Raw genomic sequence first — 17,447 nt, 5'->3', positions numbered from 1 at the left:
TAAAAAGCGCGTGAGTCAAGGCGATATTCGTTTGCTAGTGATATCGGTTCGAGCGCACGGTTGAAGTTCTCGCAATAAACTCAAGTCTTTTGAACTACAACTTTTTTCATTTTCTCTTTTCTTCAGACAAATAGTTCATCCCTTAAGAGAGTCCTGCGATCTTTTATCACTTATTATTTACGGGAGTAGCACGACGTCTTTAACGTCGACGAAATAGCACGTGCTATCGTTCTCGCTCTACTCGGTCCGATCGATCGCCCGTACTAGTACGCGAGTATCTACGTGTCTTAACCGATTGATGTACTTTGATCATTTTTTTTCACACGCACGAACACACGGGAGAGACTTTTGAAGCAAGCTCGCTCTCTCTCTCTCTCTCTCTCTCTCTCTCTCTCTCTCTCTCTTTCTTAAGATCTCGAACGAAGAGGGATAAGAGTCTCGAGGCGCGTTTCTCAAAGAGGGCGTCTTACCGTCTGAGGTACGGCGCGCTTCGTTATCAGCAACTTGAAAACAAGTAACGATCCGTCGGTCGGCTCTGTGTCAATTTAAGCTAATGAAGTGTCGTCGGTCGACTTTGTCTGTTCAGAAACGCGCGAATGCGACGCCGCGAATATCAAGCGAGAGCGCGCGCGGCGGTGTTCTTCAACAGCAACATTGATCTCACCCGCGGAGAGGCGTGTAACGCTGTACAGATATAATAAATTATCCTTCCATGTCGGATTCACGCGCGCGCGAGCGACGTTTCTACAATTATAAATTGAAAGCGCGTAATTATTTTACGCCCTCCCTGCGGTCTCTCTCGAGGAAAGGGCGGACGATTCTCGGAGAACGGCGCGTACGAAACGAGGCGAAACGACACCGCCCGAGCTCGTTAACGAGCGTTTCCACCTCCGATCGCCTCGATATTTTCTTCCTCCGGTGAGGAAAGCTTACGTATCCGTGGTGCTAAGTAATTTCTTCTCACACACGCGAGAGAAGATGCCGTACCAACACACAACTCTAAAACATGCACTGCATCGATTCCGTGTTTCTCGTTTAAAGCAGAGATACCGTTACCGTGCGCCTCGGATATTCCGACGAATTCTCCAATAATGTCCAATGTAATTTCACGAGGCTGCCTCGAATTTTCTCGCAGCCAAGCCAAGACGAAAATCGACACACGCTTCGATATTTTCCGCGCATCCCCACGCGAAGAATAAATGCATTACGATCCGTACGGATTTACAGCAATTATATTGTTACAAGGCCGTTTCCTATCGTTATATCGTCCTATCTGCATTACGCTAAATGAATGTAACGCCGTTAATTTGCCTCGCAATATCGAAGCGAACCTCTCACGGTCGCAGGTAACTCACTTGAGGTAACAAATCGAGATCCGGAAGGAAGTACGGATTTGTGGCTCTAATCTCTATATCTGCAGTGCGTTTGATCGTAGTATAAAATTCTGCGATATTAAAAAGATGATTCTCCAAACACTATCTCGACACGTATTCTTTGCGCGTCCTTGTTGGGGTTTTTTTTCTCTTTCTTTCTCTCTCTCTCTTCTCTCGCGTGAAATATATACATATGTATATATATATATATATATATATATATATATATATATATATATATATATGTAACAACAATGTTCATGACGTGGATATAAGGGTTTGGCATTATGCATTGGCCTGATGCCAATGAGCTCTCGAGCTTGAGCAAACAATTACACGTTAAAGTGCGCCTCACTTCATCCTGCGCGCGAGATATATCGTTTTATTCGACACACGATTCTCTGCCGTCACTTTTAACCCGCAAGTGTATCACAAAACAGAGAGCGGTTCCCTCCGTTTACTTTGAGATATTAAATTAAAATTTCCTCGGAAAAATTCCAACTTTCCCAATCGATTTAGAGGTTCGCGTATAAGAAGGATCGACTGGAATTCGGAGTATTCTACGACAGCAAGCCGTGCCTTCAAACATTTATGCATTCAAAGAGCGCAAAAAGAAAGAAAAAGAAATGTACACGCGAAGTTATACGCGATCACAAAGAAAAAAGAAAAGAAAGGAGGAAAAGGAGAAAGAAGGAAAAAGAAAGAAGAAGACACGAAGAAAAACAAGCAGAGGAAAAGAGCAATTTCGTAGTCGAGCGCACCGCTCTCTCACTCGCGCCGAACACTCGCGAGTTAATCAATCGCGGAAAACGATGTGGATGCGGGCGCAAACGACGTTAACACTCGCGAAGTGCTGCGCTGTGATTAAACATCTCCACGTACACCGCCGAGAACGAGCGGCGCGATTAGTATCCCTGCAACTCGCGTCGTAATTAATTCCCGTAATCGATCTCGTCGCGACGAGCTAATCTGCGCTGTCGACACGCGCCTCGCGTTCGCTCGTTCCGAGCGAGCTGTTCGCGATTTCAGCGTGCGTTCCATGTGAAAGACCGAGCCGTTTTGGTCGCGGCGACGAGTACGACGACACAGCGACCGCCGCGTAGTCGACAACAACGACTACTTGTTCGCAATTAGTTTCAGCGCGGCTCATGTTGTCGAACGAGGTCCGGCAAGTTCTTGAAGCGCGCGAAACGAGTTGCTCGCCGAGGGTGTCGATGACGCTGGATCATCGCGACGCTGCGATCTTGCTCCTCTTCTTCTTCCTTCTCCTCCTCCTCCTCCTCTTCTTCCTCCTCGACGCGCGGAACTCGCCCTCGTGCCAGCGAGGGTGCGGCGGCGTCACGCGGGTGTCGGCGTACAGACGGATGCGTCCGGAAGTGCTGGAGCGTCGGGTGCCGGCATGCCGCCACGCTGTACTAACTGGCGTCGTCCGGAGATCCGAAATCCTCCGTCTGCGTGGCGGCATCTCTGGCTGGAAATCATGAACGAGCTTATATTATTGTATTATCACCGCATAAAACGACCGCGTGGCAGCGAGAAGCGCATTATGCGCATGAGGAAAATCCCGGTAATATGCTTCTCTTCATGACCCGACACGCAGAAAGAAAGGGAGAGAAGCTCAGTTCCTTTGATTTTTAACGCTCGTAAACGGAGTCAGCTGTCGCACTTGAGAAGCAAAGAGTCTACATTTAATCATAAAGCTTTAAGAGTACTTTGTGACACGCCTGGAGGGGGAAAGTCGTGAAAAGATTCAGCGGTTGAAGTATCGCGAGAGACACATTTGTCCTGTGCCCTACGTTTCTCTGACAAATCCTTTAAGAGAACTCTTTTCTTGTAGATATATTTCTCTTTTCATGAAAAATTTTGCGGAATAGTGACATTCACTGCAACATTTTTCTATGTTCAGTAGGATAAGCAGCTTTTCCTCTATCTTTCTCATAGCTGATAATCAACAAGATTAAGACTTGAATTTAACGCAAGGACACGCTTCCGTTGTTCGCGCTCGCAAAACTCCATTCGTCCCTCTTTCCATCTCGTTTAATGCAACTCGGATATTTAATAGTTGAAAGATTATCGAGAACGTGATGTTTTCGTTGACGGAAAATTGCCTGCAAATTGGCTCAAAGAGTCCGTTGTTATATTGGGAGTACAAATTAGTTCGGTCCGTTTTCAAAAGATGGCTCTGGCTGTTATGAATGTTTTATAGTCACAGCTGATTTCGGTGGTTTCAGAGAGGTTAGACATCTGTCAATAATGTTCAGTTTATATCGCTTTGAGTTTTATACAAAACCCCTATTTTTTACTGTGTTGAATATGTCAAATTTTGTGTTAATTAAGCAGTATTTGCGGGAGGTTTTAGTTTTCTGCTTTAATTGGAAGAAAAATGCAACTGAAGCGCATCGAATGCTTGTAGAAGTTTATGGTGACAATGCTCCAACTGATAAATCATGTAGAGAATGGTTTCGACGTTTCAAGAATGGTGATTTCAGCGTTGAAGACAAGCCTCGCTCTGGACAGCCAAAAAAATTCGAAGACAAAGAATTGGAGGCATTACTCGATGAAGATCCGAGTCAAACGCAAGAGGAACTTGCAAAATCATTGGGAGTTGATTCGTTTGAGCCGTGCATTACGAGAAAAACGGCCGGAATACGAGCAAAGACATGACAAAGTTATTCTTCTGCCTGATAACGCTCGGTCTCATGTCGCAAAAGTCGTAAAAAATTATTTGGAAACGCTCAAGTGGGATATTTTACCGCACCCGCCGTATTCGCCGGACATTGCTCCTTCTGATTACTGGTTGTTCCGACGGATGCAGCACGATTTGGCAGGTCACCGGTTCACTTCTTTCACAGAAATCGAAAATTGGCTCCTAACTTGGATCGCCTCAAAAGACGAGACATTTTTTCGAGATGGAATTCGAAAATTGCCTGAGAGGTGGGAAAAAGTAGTAGCGATGGACAATACTTTGATTAATCTGTTCATTCATTTTGTTCTGAAATAAATTCATTTTTGACCACAAAAAAACGGGCCGAACTAATTTGTATTCCCAATATCATATAACGCGACGCGAAGCGGCATATTCTACATAACGTACAACGTAACGGCGCACGTAGACGGTACCGGGTAACGGAATGGAAACATATTTATGCGGCGTGTACCTCACGTGGACTCTGCGTCGCCATGTGTCACGTGCACGGCTTCCCATGAGAGCGGCGGTGGCGTATTCGCCAGTGATAACGAGGAACAACGTGCCATCGAATATCGTTCCATTGAGCAACGATCCAAACCTGAAACGAAAGGCCGATGAACAATGCATAAGAGTGCCTCTGTGTGACACATTCGTTATCAGCGATTCGCGCGTAAATAGCGATTACGTTCGCACGCCTGTCGCCAATCGTTTACATCGCGCGCGGTTTAATAGATTCGAAACGAGTGTCGCAGTTACGAGTTAATTTGCTTTTTAATTTGGCTCCGCGTGCCACGCTGCGATTTAACCGGGCCGATAATTAAATATTACGATGTATTCCGTAACGCAATGTGACGACTCTCGCAATGAAACAAGCCCGGCGAATGGGTGACATTGAAATGTCGATTTTTCTTTGCGTATGCACATGGAAAAAATGTTGTAGTAAACATTACGACAAAATTTTTATAATCTCAGAGAATTATAATCGAAATTATATATTTATTTCGAAATATTATTATGCATATTTGTCTTTTTGCTGCAAAATTGTTGCAATTACTTGAATATTTTTCTTTTTTTATATCGTTTATTCGGTAAATCATCAGATTCCTATAATAATTTATGCTGTAATTTTAATATAATCCATTATAATTTAATATAATCCAATTTAACAAAAACTATAGAGAAAATTAATAATTTCAACGTAATTTTTCATACAATATTTTTTCCGCGTATTGACATTACATACGCATTCACGCTGGTTAATTCTGATAATAATACCCTCATTTTATGCAATATTGGATATATATTTATTAAAAATATTTATTAAATTATTATTTGAAATTATATCATTATTTATGATTTATTAAATTACTTATCGTAAGTTTCAATCGTTGTCCTCTTTTTCATTTTACTTTCAACGTAATCTTCATGCATAAGAAATTTCGTGAAAATAAGTTAGAATTTTACACTGATACGTCCGACAAGCACTTAGTGTTAATATTAGAGTTAAGAAGCAAACTTTTTACCACAGGAGCTTGAAAGCGGCTAATTTTATCGTTTTATACTGTGTTGAACATCAAGTATTAAAAGTCTTTGGACTCTCGAGAAATTATAACACGCGAAACGCTACGGCTCTCGATCGAATGAAGACTCAAGCGTTATAAAGTTACGAGAAGCTGGTATATCCACTTGTTCCGAGATTTTAGCGCGCCAAGTGTTCTCGCGAGGAAAAGGGACTTCTGGCGAACCTTGACCCTCAGCCAACCTACTTTCGTCCCGTTCCAACTTTATATATATACCCAAACGCTCCAATTCGGAACGTCCGTGGACAAAAACGTCTGGAACTTCCGCATAGCTGAATGTTACACAATGAAACGGTAAGGATTATAGGACACTGGAACACCGTCGCTCGAACGTACTCATTCCGCGGAATGTAACATTCTCGACTAGAAATTCACCCATAGTCCTGATCAGGTTGATTCCGAACAGTCACCTGATTTGTACAAGTTTATGTTATCGGATTCTGCAACGCACACTGAGAAACAATTTGGAAAATTTATTTTTGTGGGATATAAAGTTAATTTCTGTAAAGTAAAATTTATTTTCGTGAAATATCAACTTTTACCCTGAAAATAAATTCTCAACAGTTTTTTTTACAGCGTCGCAAGAAGGGCTAGGAAAGTTATACTTTTAAAGAATTGTCGTTACCGTCACTAGCAAAAAAAGAAATGACGTCGTTACCCAAGCCGTTACTGAAGAAAAGTAACACTAACGGCGTTACAAGTAACGCATCGCTCCCCAACCCTGGCCAGGAGCCCATCAGTACCCATCAGTGGTACGATGTGATTGCGAGCTGTTCAAAGCACAATTACGACACAGTTGGCATTCGCGTGCGTGCGTGCGCGCGCGCGCGTATCTGCATCGCTGACGTTGATTATTACCAGCGATCACTTTAAATCGATCATTTATGAACGGCACGCACAAAGAGGGAGAGAGACAGAGGTGTTGAGTGAGGACACGTTTAATGCTGATAATGGAGGCCGTCAAAAGGCGGATTTCCCACGGTTTAATTAGCGCAAAACATTGATTGTATTAATTCCGTCGGCGCTGTCGGCGTAAAATCAATAGGAGAGATCGAGTCAGGCCCGTCGTAAATGACGCGGTAGACAGGCGAGCCGGAGGACCGTGAAGAATCGACACAGTGTTGGAATACATTAATTCCCTGACGCGTGATATTCGGGAAATTTTCTCGGTCGAGTGTTTCGCCTGACATACCTGATAGATCGACGCCGGCGATGCTGCAGACGTCTAGACCGCCGGTGCTGGTCGCGCAGCAGTGTTGCTTCCCTCCTAGCGGCTTAGATCTGCACAGAATCTGTATGTAAAAGGGGAATTAAGATCGGCCGTATTCATCGATCGTGACAAGCATAATACGCCGCACCGTTAGAGATAGAGAAAGAGAGAGAGGGAGAGAAAGAGAGAGAAGAGGAAGAAGGAGAATACCTGTCAGTCTTATGAGCGATAAATCAGCCGCTGAAAATAATGGTAGATTTTGCGAGAGCTTTATTGATTGGGGCCGCGCCATATAATGCCGAGATACCCCTCCCCTTCGTCGCGGAAAAACAGTAATAAATAATCGCGACATTATCTCGCGGCCGCGATCGAATGCGTCGGATGACGCGAGTGCGAATGTATGGCCTGGTCTGTCGATGCAAAGTAGCAGATTCTAATTGTAAACTCGTGGCCGCGCACAGAGCTGCGTTCCCGTTAACTTTGTGCGGCAAGACACGGCTCCGAAACGGAATGTCTGGAAATGGAACGGAATTGCGGTCAATGAGGAATACAGTTCGCCGAATGTCACTCGCGTATCTGGCCGAGACGAGTATTACAGGCGGTATCGCGTCGTGTCGCGAGTTAAAATAATGTATCGTACGCGCGGCTCCGCGAACTTTTTCTCTCGCAGATATGTCGTCTACCGCGCCTCGCACGATTCATCACCGACCGCAACATCCTCATCGCAACAATATTACTTTCACGATGATCTTTTATCTTTTGATGGCATGCTTTTTCATTCTTTGTCGGTTTATTTCTGCGCTTTCCCGTGAAAATCAGATTCCATCAAATGCGAGGTCGCATTTCGTTGCTCGTACGATTCCGGAGATGGCATAAGAAACTTCATGGCGCTCGTGATTTTTTGCGGAATATTGCCCGAGATCTAGTTTTATGGGCAATATTCAATGTTCAAGAGAGCGATATGTAACCCTAACCTTAACCCTAAGAAAAAAATGGGCAAAGAAGACTAGTAAACTAGTAAAAAAAATGGCACAACATTAGTAGAAAGTAAAAACTGTTTCTAAATTTTTGGCGTTCATAAGACTTGAATCTTTTTCGTTTTATGTAAAAAGAAGCAAGGATTTACAAAACAAAATGATAAAAAACTACAAATTGGCTATAAATTGGCTACAAATTGGTAAAAAAACAACTAAAAAATCATAATTTTGTGAAATTGGATCGTTTTTGCGTAACTCTGACTAATTGGATAGACGCATCCTTCCAGCTGAGATTTGTCCCGCGCATGGGGTCGCTCTTGTTTAATTATAAACGTTAAGAACGGTGGAAGGTCGAAAGAATATCATGCGAAAATTAATTACTTTACGCAAACAATTCCGGAACTGCGGATCGAGCAAGAGCGCAATTGCCGGCGCGCGCGCTTTCGCTCAGCCGCGCGCCGCGCTCGCAATAATGCGCGGATCGATTTCTATTTTTCACAAGAGCACAGACCCACCGTATTCCGTGCGATGTGCCATCGGCGTGTGTGTAGTAACGACGACGGCGATGGTGGCTTTTTTCGTAGCGAGGGACCAAACTCGTTTGTCGACCATCAATCGAGCGGCGCAAGCCAGTTGTCAGGGGAGCGGTGCGTCGCGCTGACGTTTAAAGGAATATCGAAAGCGCGTGTGCACTTTAGCCATGCGTAACATCCACCGAGGGGGTGAGAGAACATGGGGAGTGTGCGCGCGCGCATGGCGATTAAAGATTTACGGCACGCCGACGGGCTTTTCGGAATTCATGGCCTGTAAAGTCGAAGCGCGAAGATCTATGGCCGTGGGCCGCGAGCAAACGGGACGTATGGCCCTTTCGCCCTCGTTCCAGCTGAATCCGAATGGAGGGCGCGGCGGCGGTAAGGAAAGGAAGGGACGACCGCGGCTGGATCCGTCGCGGAATGCATCCGTACGACGCGTAATGCGTTTCGCGCCGGATAAATCTCGTTTTGCGCCGTTAGCTGGGTTAGCTAGGTAAATGGGCACGGATAGGTAGATTCGCCGTTCTGCCGCGGTCCACCGACTCGGTGCTTCTCACCGAGTCGTTCGTCTTCGTTCGTTCGCGGCCGACGTGCGACTATCGTCTTCGTGATATTTACCGGTTTTGTCGCGCTGTCGGCCACACGATTGATTTCGCGAAATAAAAGGTGCCCGAGCGAAATAAAACGAAGAAACGACGCAGGATACGGTGTAACGGAAAAGGAGAAAAGCGGGAAGAAGGGAAAAGGATGGAGATTGGTGAATAAAAGGAAGCAGCGGCGTTCGCCTAGCGTATATCTCCCGGCTCTATCTAATCGCATAAATTTGCGGCTGCCTGCGCGCGTTCCGCGAGCGCGAAATATCGCTCTGTCTTCTTTTCCCATTATATACGTCGCCGTTCTAATTCACTCGCGGTGCGAATCGATTATTCCATTGTATACTGCATCGGTTGACAATGGAAATGGGTATTATCTCGATCAGCTAAACGCGTGAAAAGATCGCGTATGATAAGCTGAACAGCGCGGGATATAAAAGTTTCCACATGCTTCGTTGCGACGATATTTTCTCTCTCTTTCCTTCGCGTTTCCTGCCTCATTCTGCCATATATCACTGGTGATTTGTTAAATCTATAGTAAGTGTGCGTGCGACTTCTGAACGCGGAAAGCACTTGCAGCGCGGCCGGTGATTTGCTTCACGATTTTTTGCTCTGCATCAGTTAAGAAGAAATAATTGTTACCGAGTCAAGAATTACAATGTTGCGCTCGCGCCTCTAATGGACGTTTGGAAACATACGCGTTAGCTCTAAAAACTCGCGCGCAACTAGATTTACGCGAAGTGTTCACACGTGTGAAAAAGAGCTACAACCGTAATGGTCCGATGCGCAATTCGCTGAAGCCGAGCGGGTTAGTTCTTGCGCCGAGCACGATGCAAAGGAAAAAGAGTAACGTAAAGGCTGAATAAATCCAATTATCGTGAAACGAGTTAAGAATATATCGATGTAAAATAGAGGCACAAAGCGCCCAATGCGTTTCTCTTTTACGCATTGTAATAAACGCGTTGTAATTACTCTGAGAGATACGATCGGAACTTCATTCAAAACCCGTCGATAGAAAAATCCCATTTGCGAATCAAATTCGACAGTCGTTTCGTTCCTTTGTCGTTTAGTTTCGCAACTTACTTGTTCTCTCTTTTTTCCAAGAACTTTTTTATCTAGACTAGAACATTACAGACGCGCGCGCTATTTAGTATTTTTATCATTACAATAACCTTTTAAATTACCTTATAAAATTATCTTATTTTTACCCTTATTTTTGCCTAATTTCTCTTCTGTCTGCTCTTTCTTTTTCCTCTTTCTCCTCTACCCTTCTATTCTCTATTCTTCTATTCTTATAATTTATACTTTTTCTGTATTCTTTTCTTCATGAGATAACCAACGCGATGACAGTTATTTGCCTGATAATTTTGCAGGCACAAACGACACGAACAAGCCGCAGCTCACATGAAGTGAGCTAAGCAAGAGAACCAATCATTTTTTAGAGTGGACCATATCACAGCGAAGTATACAGCCAAATTAGGAAGATAAAGCCCATAAGAATCGAACACTCAATGTTAATGCGAATAATTTTTTATTTAAGGGAGGATAATTGTGTTTGACGGTGTCGATGTTTTTTTTCCGGACTTGCAACGTATGCGGTGAATTTATCTTCCAAGTCAATTAACTTTATTTCAATTTAATTGTGCATTTATTTAATTAATTTTTAACATTATGAAAATGCTTGAAATAATTGACTCGGAAGACTAATCGACCCAGAAATTCCAGATAAGCTTACACGATCGCGTTGTTTTGTTCGATACGTATTCGGCGTCGCGCCGCAACCGCGGCGCTTGATAAAAAAATAAAGAAATGGATTCATATTCCATACGTTGCAAGTCCGGAAAATTATTCGACATGTATGTTGACACACACACACACACACACACACTCTCTCTCTCTCTCTCTCTCTCTCTCTCTCTCTCTCTCTCTCTCTCTCTCTCTCTCTCTTCCTGTCAAAGATTATTATCCTCCCATTTGAAAATTATTCGCAATTAACATCCAACGATGATCTCAGATCTTTTTTTTATCTTAATTCGATGTTTCTTTATCATTGGAAGATTAATCAATTGATAGCCGACACGTGGAACGTGAGCTTACCTTACTGTAAAGAAGTTCCCTTGAAATGCGGCGGAAGTGATTGTTGAGCAGCCAGTAGAGGAATGGATTCCAGAAGCTGTTGGAAAGAGCCAGCCATGTGGCTAGGAAGTCGAGGAACGGCGGTGGCTTGCTTCCGGTGCAGGCTGCGACGACTTCCTGGATCGTCCACGGCGTGACCATGACGATGAAACCCAAACTCATCGCAGCCATTGTTCGCGAGGCCGAGGTCGACAGTCGTCTCTCGTGGGCGACAAGCTGAAATATATAAGACGTCTCTACCCGTATAGTGTCTTCATCTCGTCTAAACGAGGCTCTAGATGCAAGTGCGCGCACGCTCTTGTACGATAAAGGAGAGAATAAATAGGCGTCTGTGTTTTATTTTAAACGGATACCCAGACGCGGAAATGCGTGCCTGAAGGAGAAAGGGCGACATCCAGAATGTGGCTCGACTTTTCAGACGACACCCTCGAAATATCGTCTGAATATCTTCCGGAATTTGTGCCGCTCGAGTGATGGCAAGGTAGTTAGACATGCGCGCATCTCGTCGTCACGGCTGAGAGCGACGTAATTTCAGCACGTTATCGCGGTAGTTTGATATGCCATTACGACAGCCTGCAACGAGATGCAACGTTGGCTTCTGAAGTATCAAGAGCGCGCGTGATACAGCGAGTGGATCTATTTTTAACGAGACACTCCAAGGTTTCACTCTTCATTAAGCGTCCCTCGCGGACGGCGGCTCGTATCTCCTCGGTAACTCTTTCGGCTGATGAATTTTTGAATGGAAAGTTGAACTTGACGTCTTCTCCGATTACCGTCGGCCTTCCTCTATCCGGAAGTTCATGCTTAATTACGACAGTATAACGTCGCGCGAGACGTCGGAATTTCAATGAAAGATTAAACAAAGCCGTGCCTCCTCGCGGATATTGAGCTCGCGACAAGACACGGCGAGCAGCAGCCGACTTTCGGCTCCCAACGTTTTTAATATCGTTACGATATCGTGCAAATAACCTTATTAAAGTTCAAAGTGCGCGCAGTAAAGAAGTTTTAAGTACGTTGCGCGAGCGCACGTCTTTTACGAGCACTATCAGCGACCCAGATCTACGACGACGTGTCCGTCGATATTCACCGACGGCGATTGTTCGCGGAAGAGTAACGCTCTCGCGCATTATCGATACTTCCTGAAAAGCGTGGCTGATCCATCTCGAGGATTTTCGTGTACTCGACCACTCTTACGGTGTCTCGGGCGATCTTATCTCTCAGTAGGGTCACGAATCAGCTAAAATTTTTCTCCCTCACGTTCTCTTCCGAACAATTCGTCGTATTGATCCGCGCGTATTTCTGGTGCGAGATTAGCTCGCGAAACTTTCGCGAGGTAGTGAGGCGAAAGTACCAATGTCTGGACACGCACCCAACTCTGCACATTTCTTATTGTTTGCTGCCTCTAAATACGAATATTTGAACTTTTCACATGGAGAATATGTATATATGTATTGAATATATGCACGTATTCTATTTAAAAGTTCAAGTATTTATATTTAAAGACCAAAACAATAAGAATATTCAGGTATGTGTCCAGATATTGATTTTTACGTTACTTTTTTGAGAGCTCTTACCAGGCCTTACCATACCTTACCATAGCTGTACCGTCGGTTCACTTTCTCTTTTATGACGGGGTGAACTAAGAGAACGGCCGGGGGACGAGAGTGCGAAGTTAAGACTCCTTTGAGAAATGAGAGCGACTATTGCAGCTGAAAAGTCGCGTCTACGGCAATGAGACAAGATTATGTGACGGGCGGGAAAGGCGCGACTCTCGCCCCGAGCGGGGTAAATCTCCTCGTGCCACAGTCTTGGGCGTTATAATCTCGAAGGCAGACGTAATGTGAAAAGATCCGGACGAATGGCTTTTAACGCGGAAAAGGCTCGGCCCGACGCGTCTCAGTCGAGACTCGTCTTTTAGGCCGGCTTGACACGGTTACGAAAGTCGCTAAGCGCTAAGCTCGTCAGCATCAAAGCCTCTCGTCGTGCGGCAGTAAAGGGATTACGAATCTGCTCGTTTAGCTGGATCCGTCCATTTCCACTCCCTTCGTCCGCTGTCCTGTGCCCTCCTGCCGCCACCCATCCTCCTATCCACCTATCCGCCACCCCCTCACTCTCCCTCCCGCTCCGCTCACACTCTCTCTCTCTCTCTCTTTCTCGGTCTCCCGGTGCGCCACCTCTTGCGTGTTGGCCCTCTTCGCAAATCTCGGGATTACAATGTTAATGCCTCGGCAGGTGCGACCCTGGATTGGTAGTAAGTACGGAATTCGCTAAACGTCCGACAAAGCCGATTAAAAATCTACGCACGTCGCGACCAAATGACGGGACCCACGACATCTTGAGTATCTTGGTACACCAAGTGTGCCAGTAGCTATGTCGTTGAAGAGTCAGACGGTATTGACATCGCGTTTCGAGCTGTCGGCGTTGAGCATGCAAAACACTTCGATGTAGGAATGTTATAGGAATTGCAAACCATTCTAATTCGTTGGACGAATCGCTGTCTACGCTCCCGAACGACACATTGCCCATTTCGTCGCTCAGGAAGATTGAATGGATTAGAGCCAAGTGTCACGGGACACACCAAACTCGGGGACAGATGAGAGGAGAACGGAAGGTGGCACCGTTCAATGAAGCGCTTTCGAAAAAAAATACATGATGTAATGGCAATTGTAAGTGATAGTTACATACATTAAGGGAAAAAATGATTGAAAGTTAAAATCACAATTATTTTTGCCTCAACCATACTTTATGATCGTTCTAATCTACCACGAAAGTGACAGTAGCAGTGACACGCACACAAAATATTTATTTACATTATAGAATTATTATTAACATTATAGAATTTCATAAAAAAGTTTTGGGAGTTTCCTTGACAATTTATAGTAATTATTTCTCTATCTCTACGTTTATTTGTAGTTACAGATATCAAACACTTATTTCTCAATGTATGTAAGTTTGTATGTAGAATCAATGTATATAGTTTATCAAACTATATACGTCGATTCTGGGTAAAAAGAATCATACAACTGTCACCTTTACAATTACCATCACCGTGTGTTTTTCTCTGAGCATCTTGTGGTGTCCGAAAGAGCGGCGCCCGCAGACGTGGTGGCCGAAGGGTAGAAAGAGGGTGAGGGGGAGAAATAAAAAACAAGAATCCAGACGGAAATGCCGTCCGAGGTATTAGCATATCGCACCCAGGCGACGGTGGAAAGGCAAAACGCGAGACAAACTATTCGGTCGAAGTATTAGCATTCCGGTTCGATTTATCGCCGGAACTTTAGCGAGCAGGAAATCCCGGTGTCCTCTTTAACACGGCACGTATCTCGTGCATGCGCCCAAGTGTGCCACGCTCTTGCCGAGCTTATAACTCGTTAAACTTTCACTGTATGTAACCGCACCACCGCAAGATGCGCGCTGTATGTTGCGCCCAAGTGGAACTTTCGCTTCAATGGAATAAGAACCCCCGCCTTCGCGAGATACCGGCACTCTGCTAAGACTGCGCGCGATATTCAGCTGGAAATTCAGCTCTATTAATATATATGCTTCCCCGCCCGTTTACGAACTGCGCGAAAGAGAATACTTCCCGGATTGCAAATCGCGGATCGCGCACAAGTTGCGCGAAATATCCGAGAGCCGCAGGAGGCACTCAGCAGTTGCCGAGCTCTTATTCGGGAGGGTGATTTTTTCTCGTGAAGGTAAAAAAACAACTCGCATTGCGATACTCCTGGCTGGGAGAGGTGTTCTTCAATTCTGTTTGCATGCGAGGGATGCACGAGTTTTCGGAGATAAATCTTTAGATGGATTTTGTGGTGTCGCAAACTTAAGTGAGCTGGTCTGTGCATTTCCGACCAGTCATTCATGTAGCTGAAACAACATGGAGGCGATGAGCAACCTCGACGAGCTAATCCGGCGCAGCGATGTTTCGTCGTCGAGTGTTTTTCATTCCTCCGCACTCATCACAGAGCTACTTTATGGGTGATCTATATTACTGGCTGCTATGCATTCAGAATTTACGAGCTTCCGGGAATATATGTGAGATTATCTGTCGTCGTTGCGCAGCGCGGTCCGCGAAAGAAAATTGGGAGATGTTTTGAATTCCGCACGGTCAAGGAGAATAATCGATTAGGAGGGGGAAGCTGAGGCTGCTCGCCGCTTATATATGTGGTTCATAAGATTATGCAATCAATCGATACAGGGCGATTTCAATACGATACACAAAGCAGATGACGGAATGGCAAAGTATCTCTCCGCGCGACGGTTTTCGTCATTTTGTTTCCTCATGTTTTTCATCGTCGGAACGGTAAAGAAAGCGTTAACTTGTTATGCAAATGTCGAAAATAAAATGGCCTTCTTTCATTCTCTCTTTGCACATCGCGCTTCCGAATGAGAAACTGCCTGTTTATAACGTGTGCCAATTTGCATATCGTTGTGGTGTACAAAGTAAATGCATAATTGGGGAAGAAAAAACGGAGCAATTATGAGACAAGTAAACTATTAGTGCGGCGCACAATTTCGCGAATGTACGAATACATTATCACACGAGATGACAAAACACCGAGCGCGTGCGTGCGCGCGCACGCATGCGACATGTGTAATTTACACATCTCTCAACATGCCATTTGCAGAATACATGAGTTTACAACAACGCAGACATCGTTTTCGTAATTGTGCGAGGAGAAACAAGCATTGCGTAGTAATCTCCACGTGATACACACACGGATGTGCATTAAACAAATTGTTTACACGCCAAAGTGCTCGCGCGTCACCCAGTCTTTTTGGACGGAGTCGCTCTTCGAAGAGTCGTGTCGTCACGAATGGAAGCTAGAGCGACAAAGAACTGAAATTTAACCTTTCGTATACAATTATATCTTTTTGGAACATATACAGAGTGCCCCAGATCACCTTCACAATCTCTCGAGGACGTAGAACGGATTGAATACAAAAATCCTATATTATTTTACGATATTCGCAATAATAGTCAAAATATTAATTAAAAAAGATTGATGAATGATCATGCGTGATATGACAGATGAGCTGCAATGACGCCGCCTGCTGTTATATACTTATACATTAAGTCAAACTGAACAAAAAAGTCCTCTACCATTTTGCAAGTGACAACATAGATTTTCAGATGTTAATCAAAGAAAATTGTTACAAGATTGTGTACCATAATGCACAAATTTTCTTTAATTAATATCTGAAAATCTATGTGATCATTTGCAAAATGATGGAGGACTTTTTTGTTTAGTTTGACCTAATGTATAAGTATACAACGGCAGACGACGCTACTACAGCTCATCTACCATATCGCGCGTGATCATTTACCAATTTTTTTTAATTAATATCTTGAAATTTATTGCGAATATCGCAAAGTAGTATTAGACTTTTGTGTTTATCTCAATCCGCTCTACGTCCTCACGAGAGATTGTAAAGGTGATCTGGGACACCCTATATATAGCGTGCACATTGTTAGAGATTCAACGCGAAAATTTCTACACGGATCAGTTTCTACACAATATAAAAATACAAAAATAAATTAATGTTTCTCTATGAATACAGAATATTTTTTACCGTTAAAGTTTCGAATGAAAATATCTTGCTCGCATGTATAATCGTCTCGATTACAGCCGCAGCGACATTAGTCCAATTATTATCTAATTATCGAAAGTGTTATTTAGATATGTGTATCGATGCATCTCATGCCCGGTGAGATTACGTTTGCTAATTAAATACACGTTAATAATCGGCGATTTAATGCATTACATTCAATCTTCTCTTTAGCACATAAAATAACGTCACCACAACAGGATCGTTGATGTATGAGCGTTTAATCTCGCACGAGTGTTATGGCAGTAGTGAACTTTATGATTGTACCGACCGACAATCCCTCACTTTCCTTCCTTTTCGCATCGCGTTGTCGCTACATTCGGTGTTTCCTCCGCTCGAGGAAAACGTTTTTGAAATTCACGTCGCGCTCAGACCGATATAATCTGCATTTTCTTTTGATCTCTAAGGATGTATCGTCCATATCTCAAAAATAATAAATGAATTTTGAAAAAAACTGGGGATTAATCCATATTGTATCTAAAAGTGATCGCAAACAATTTGACATCAACTCAGAGTCTGAGTCCAAAGTTCCTCCTTTGAAGTGTATGCCCGGCAAAGATGATGACATCAAATGACGTTTTAATGATACGTCTTACAATATTATAGTAACACGTCTTACAGTAATTACAGTAACACGTCATTTGATGCCATCCTCCTACTTTGGAGTATTTTAAGTCATGTTGTTACGAAAATATACAATGTTGCTATCTCTTTAGTAAAAGAGAACAGATAATTAAAAAATAATTACA

The 17,447-nt window shown here is 43.9% G+C and overlaps 1 protein-coding gene across 6 annotated transcripts in view; it reads right to left on the bottom strand.

The window, feature by feature from the left end:
* Nucleotides 1-351: 351 nt before the first annotated feature.
* The window catches only part of LOC116848300 (trace amine-associated receptor 9), a 112,326-nt gene continuing 95,230 nt past the window's right edge, over nt 352-17,447 (bottom strand). For 5 of the 6 annotated variants that reach the window (XM_032824226.1, XM_032824223.1, XM_032824225.1 and 2 more), the window contains 4 exons: nt 11,053-11,307; nt 6,835-6,934; nt 4,532-4,660; nt 352-2,844 (listed from right to left, as the gene is read on the bottom strand). In XM_032824226.1, coding sequence (XP_032680117.1) covers nt 4,533-4,660; nt 6,835-6,934; nt 11,053-11,307 — 483 coding nt within the window. In that variant the 3' untranslated portion in view covers nt 352-2,844; nt 4,532. The remainder of the gene's footprint in view (nt 2,845-4,531; nt 4,661-6,834; nt 6,935-11,052; nt 11,308-17,447) is intronic. The other variant, XM_032824224.1, reaches the window with a different exon arrangement.

Source organism: Odontomachus brunneus, unplaced genomic scaffold (genome assembly GCF_010583005.1).
Source record: "Odontomachus brunneus isolate Ranch 3 - 2012 unplaced genomic scaffold, Obru_v1 Obru_scaffold_092, whole genome shotgun sequence".
In the NCBI taxonomy this organism is placed as follows: Eukaryota; Metazoa; Arthropoda; class Insecta; order Hymenoptera; family Formicidae; genus Odontomachus; species Odontomachus brunneus.
Note: the sequence above shows the minus strand (reverse complement) of the source record. Positions and strands in the feature narration are given on the sequence as shown.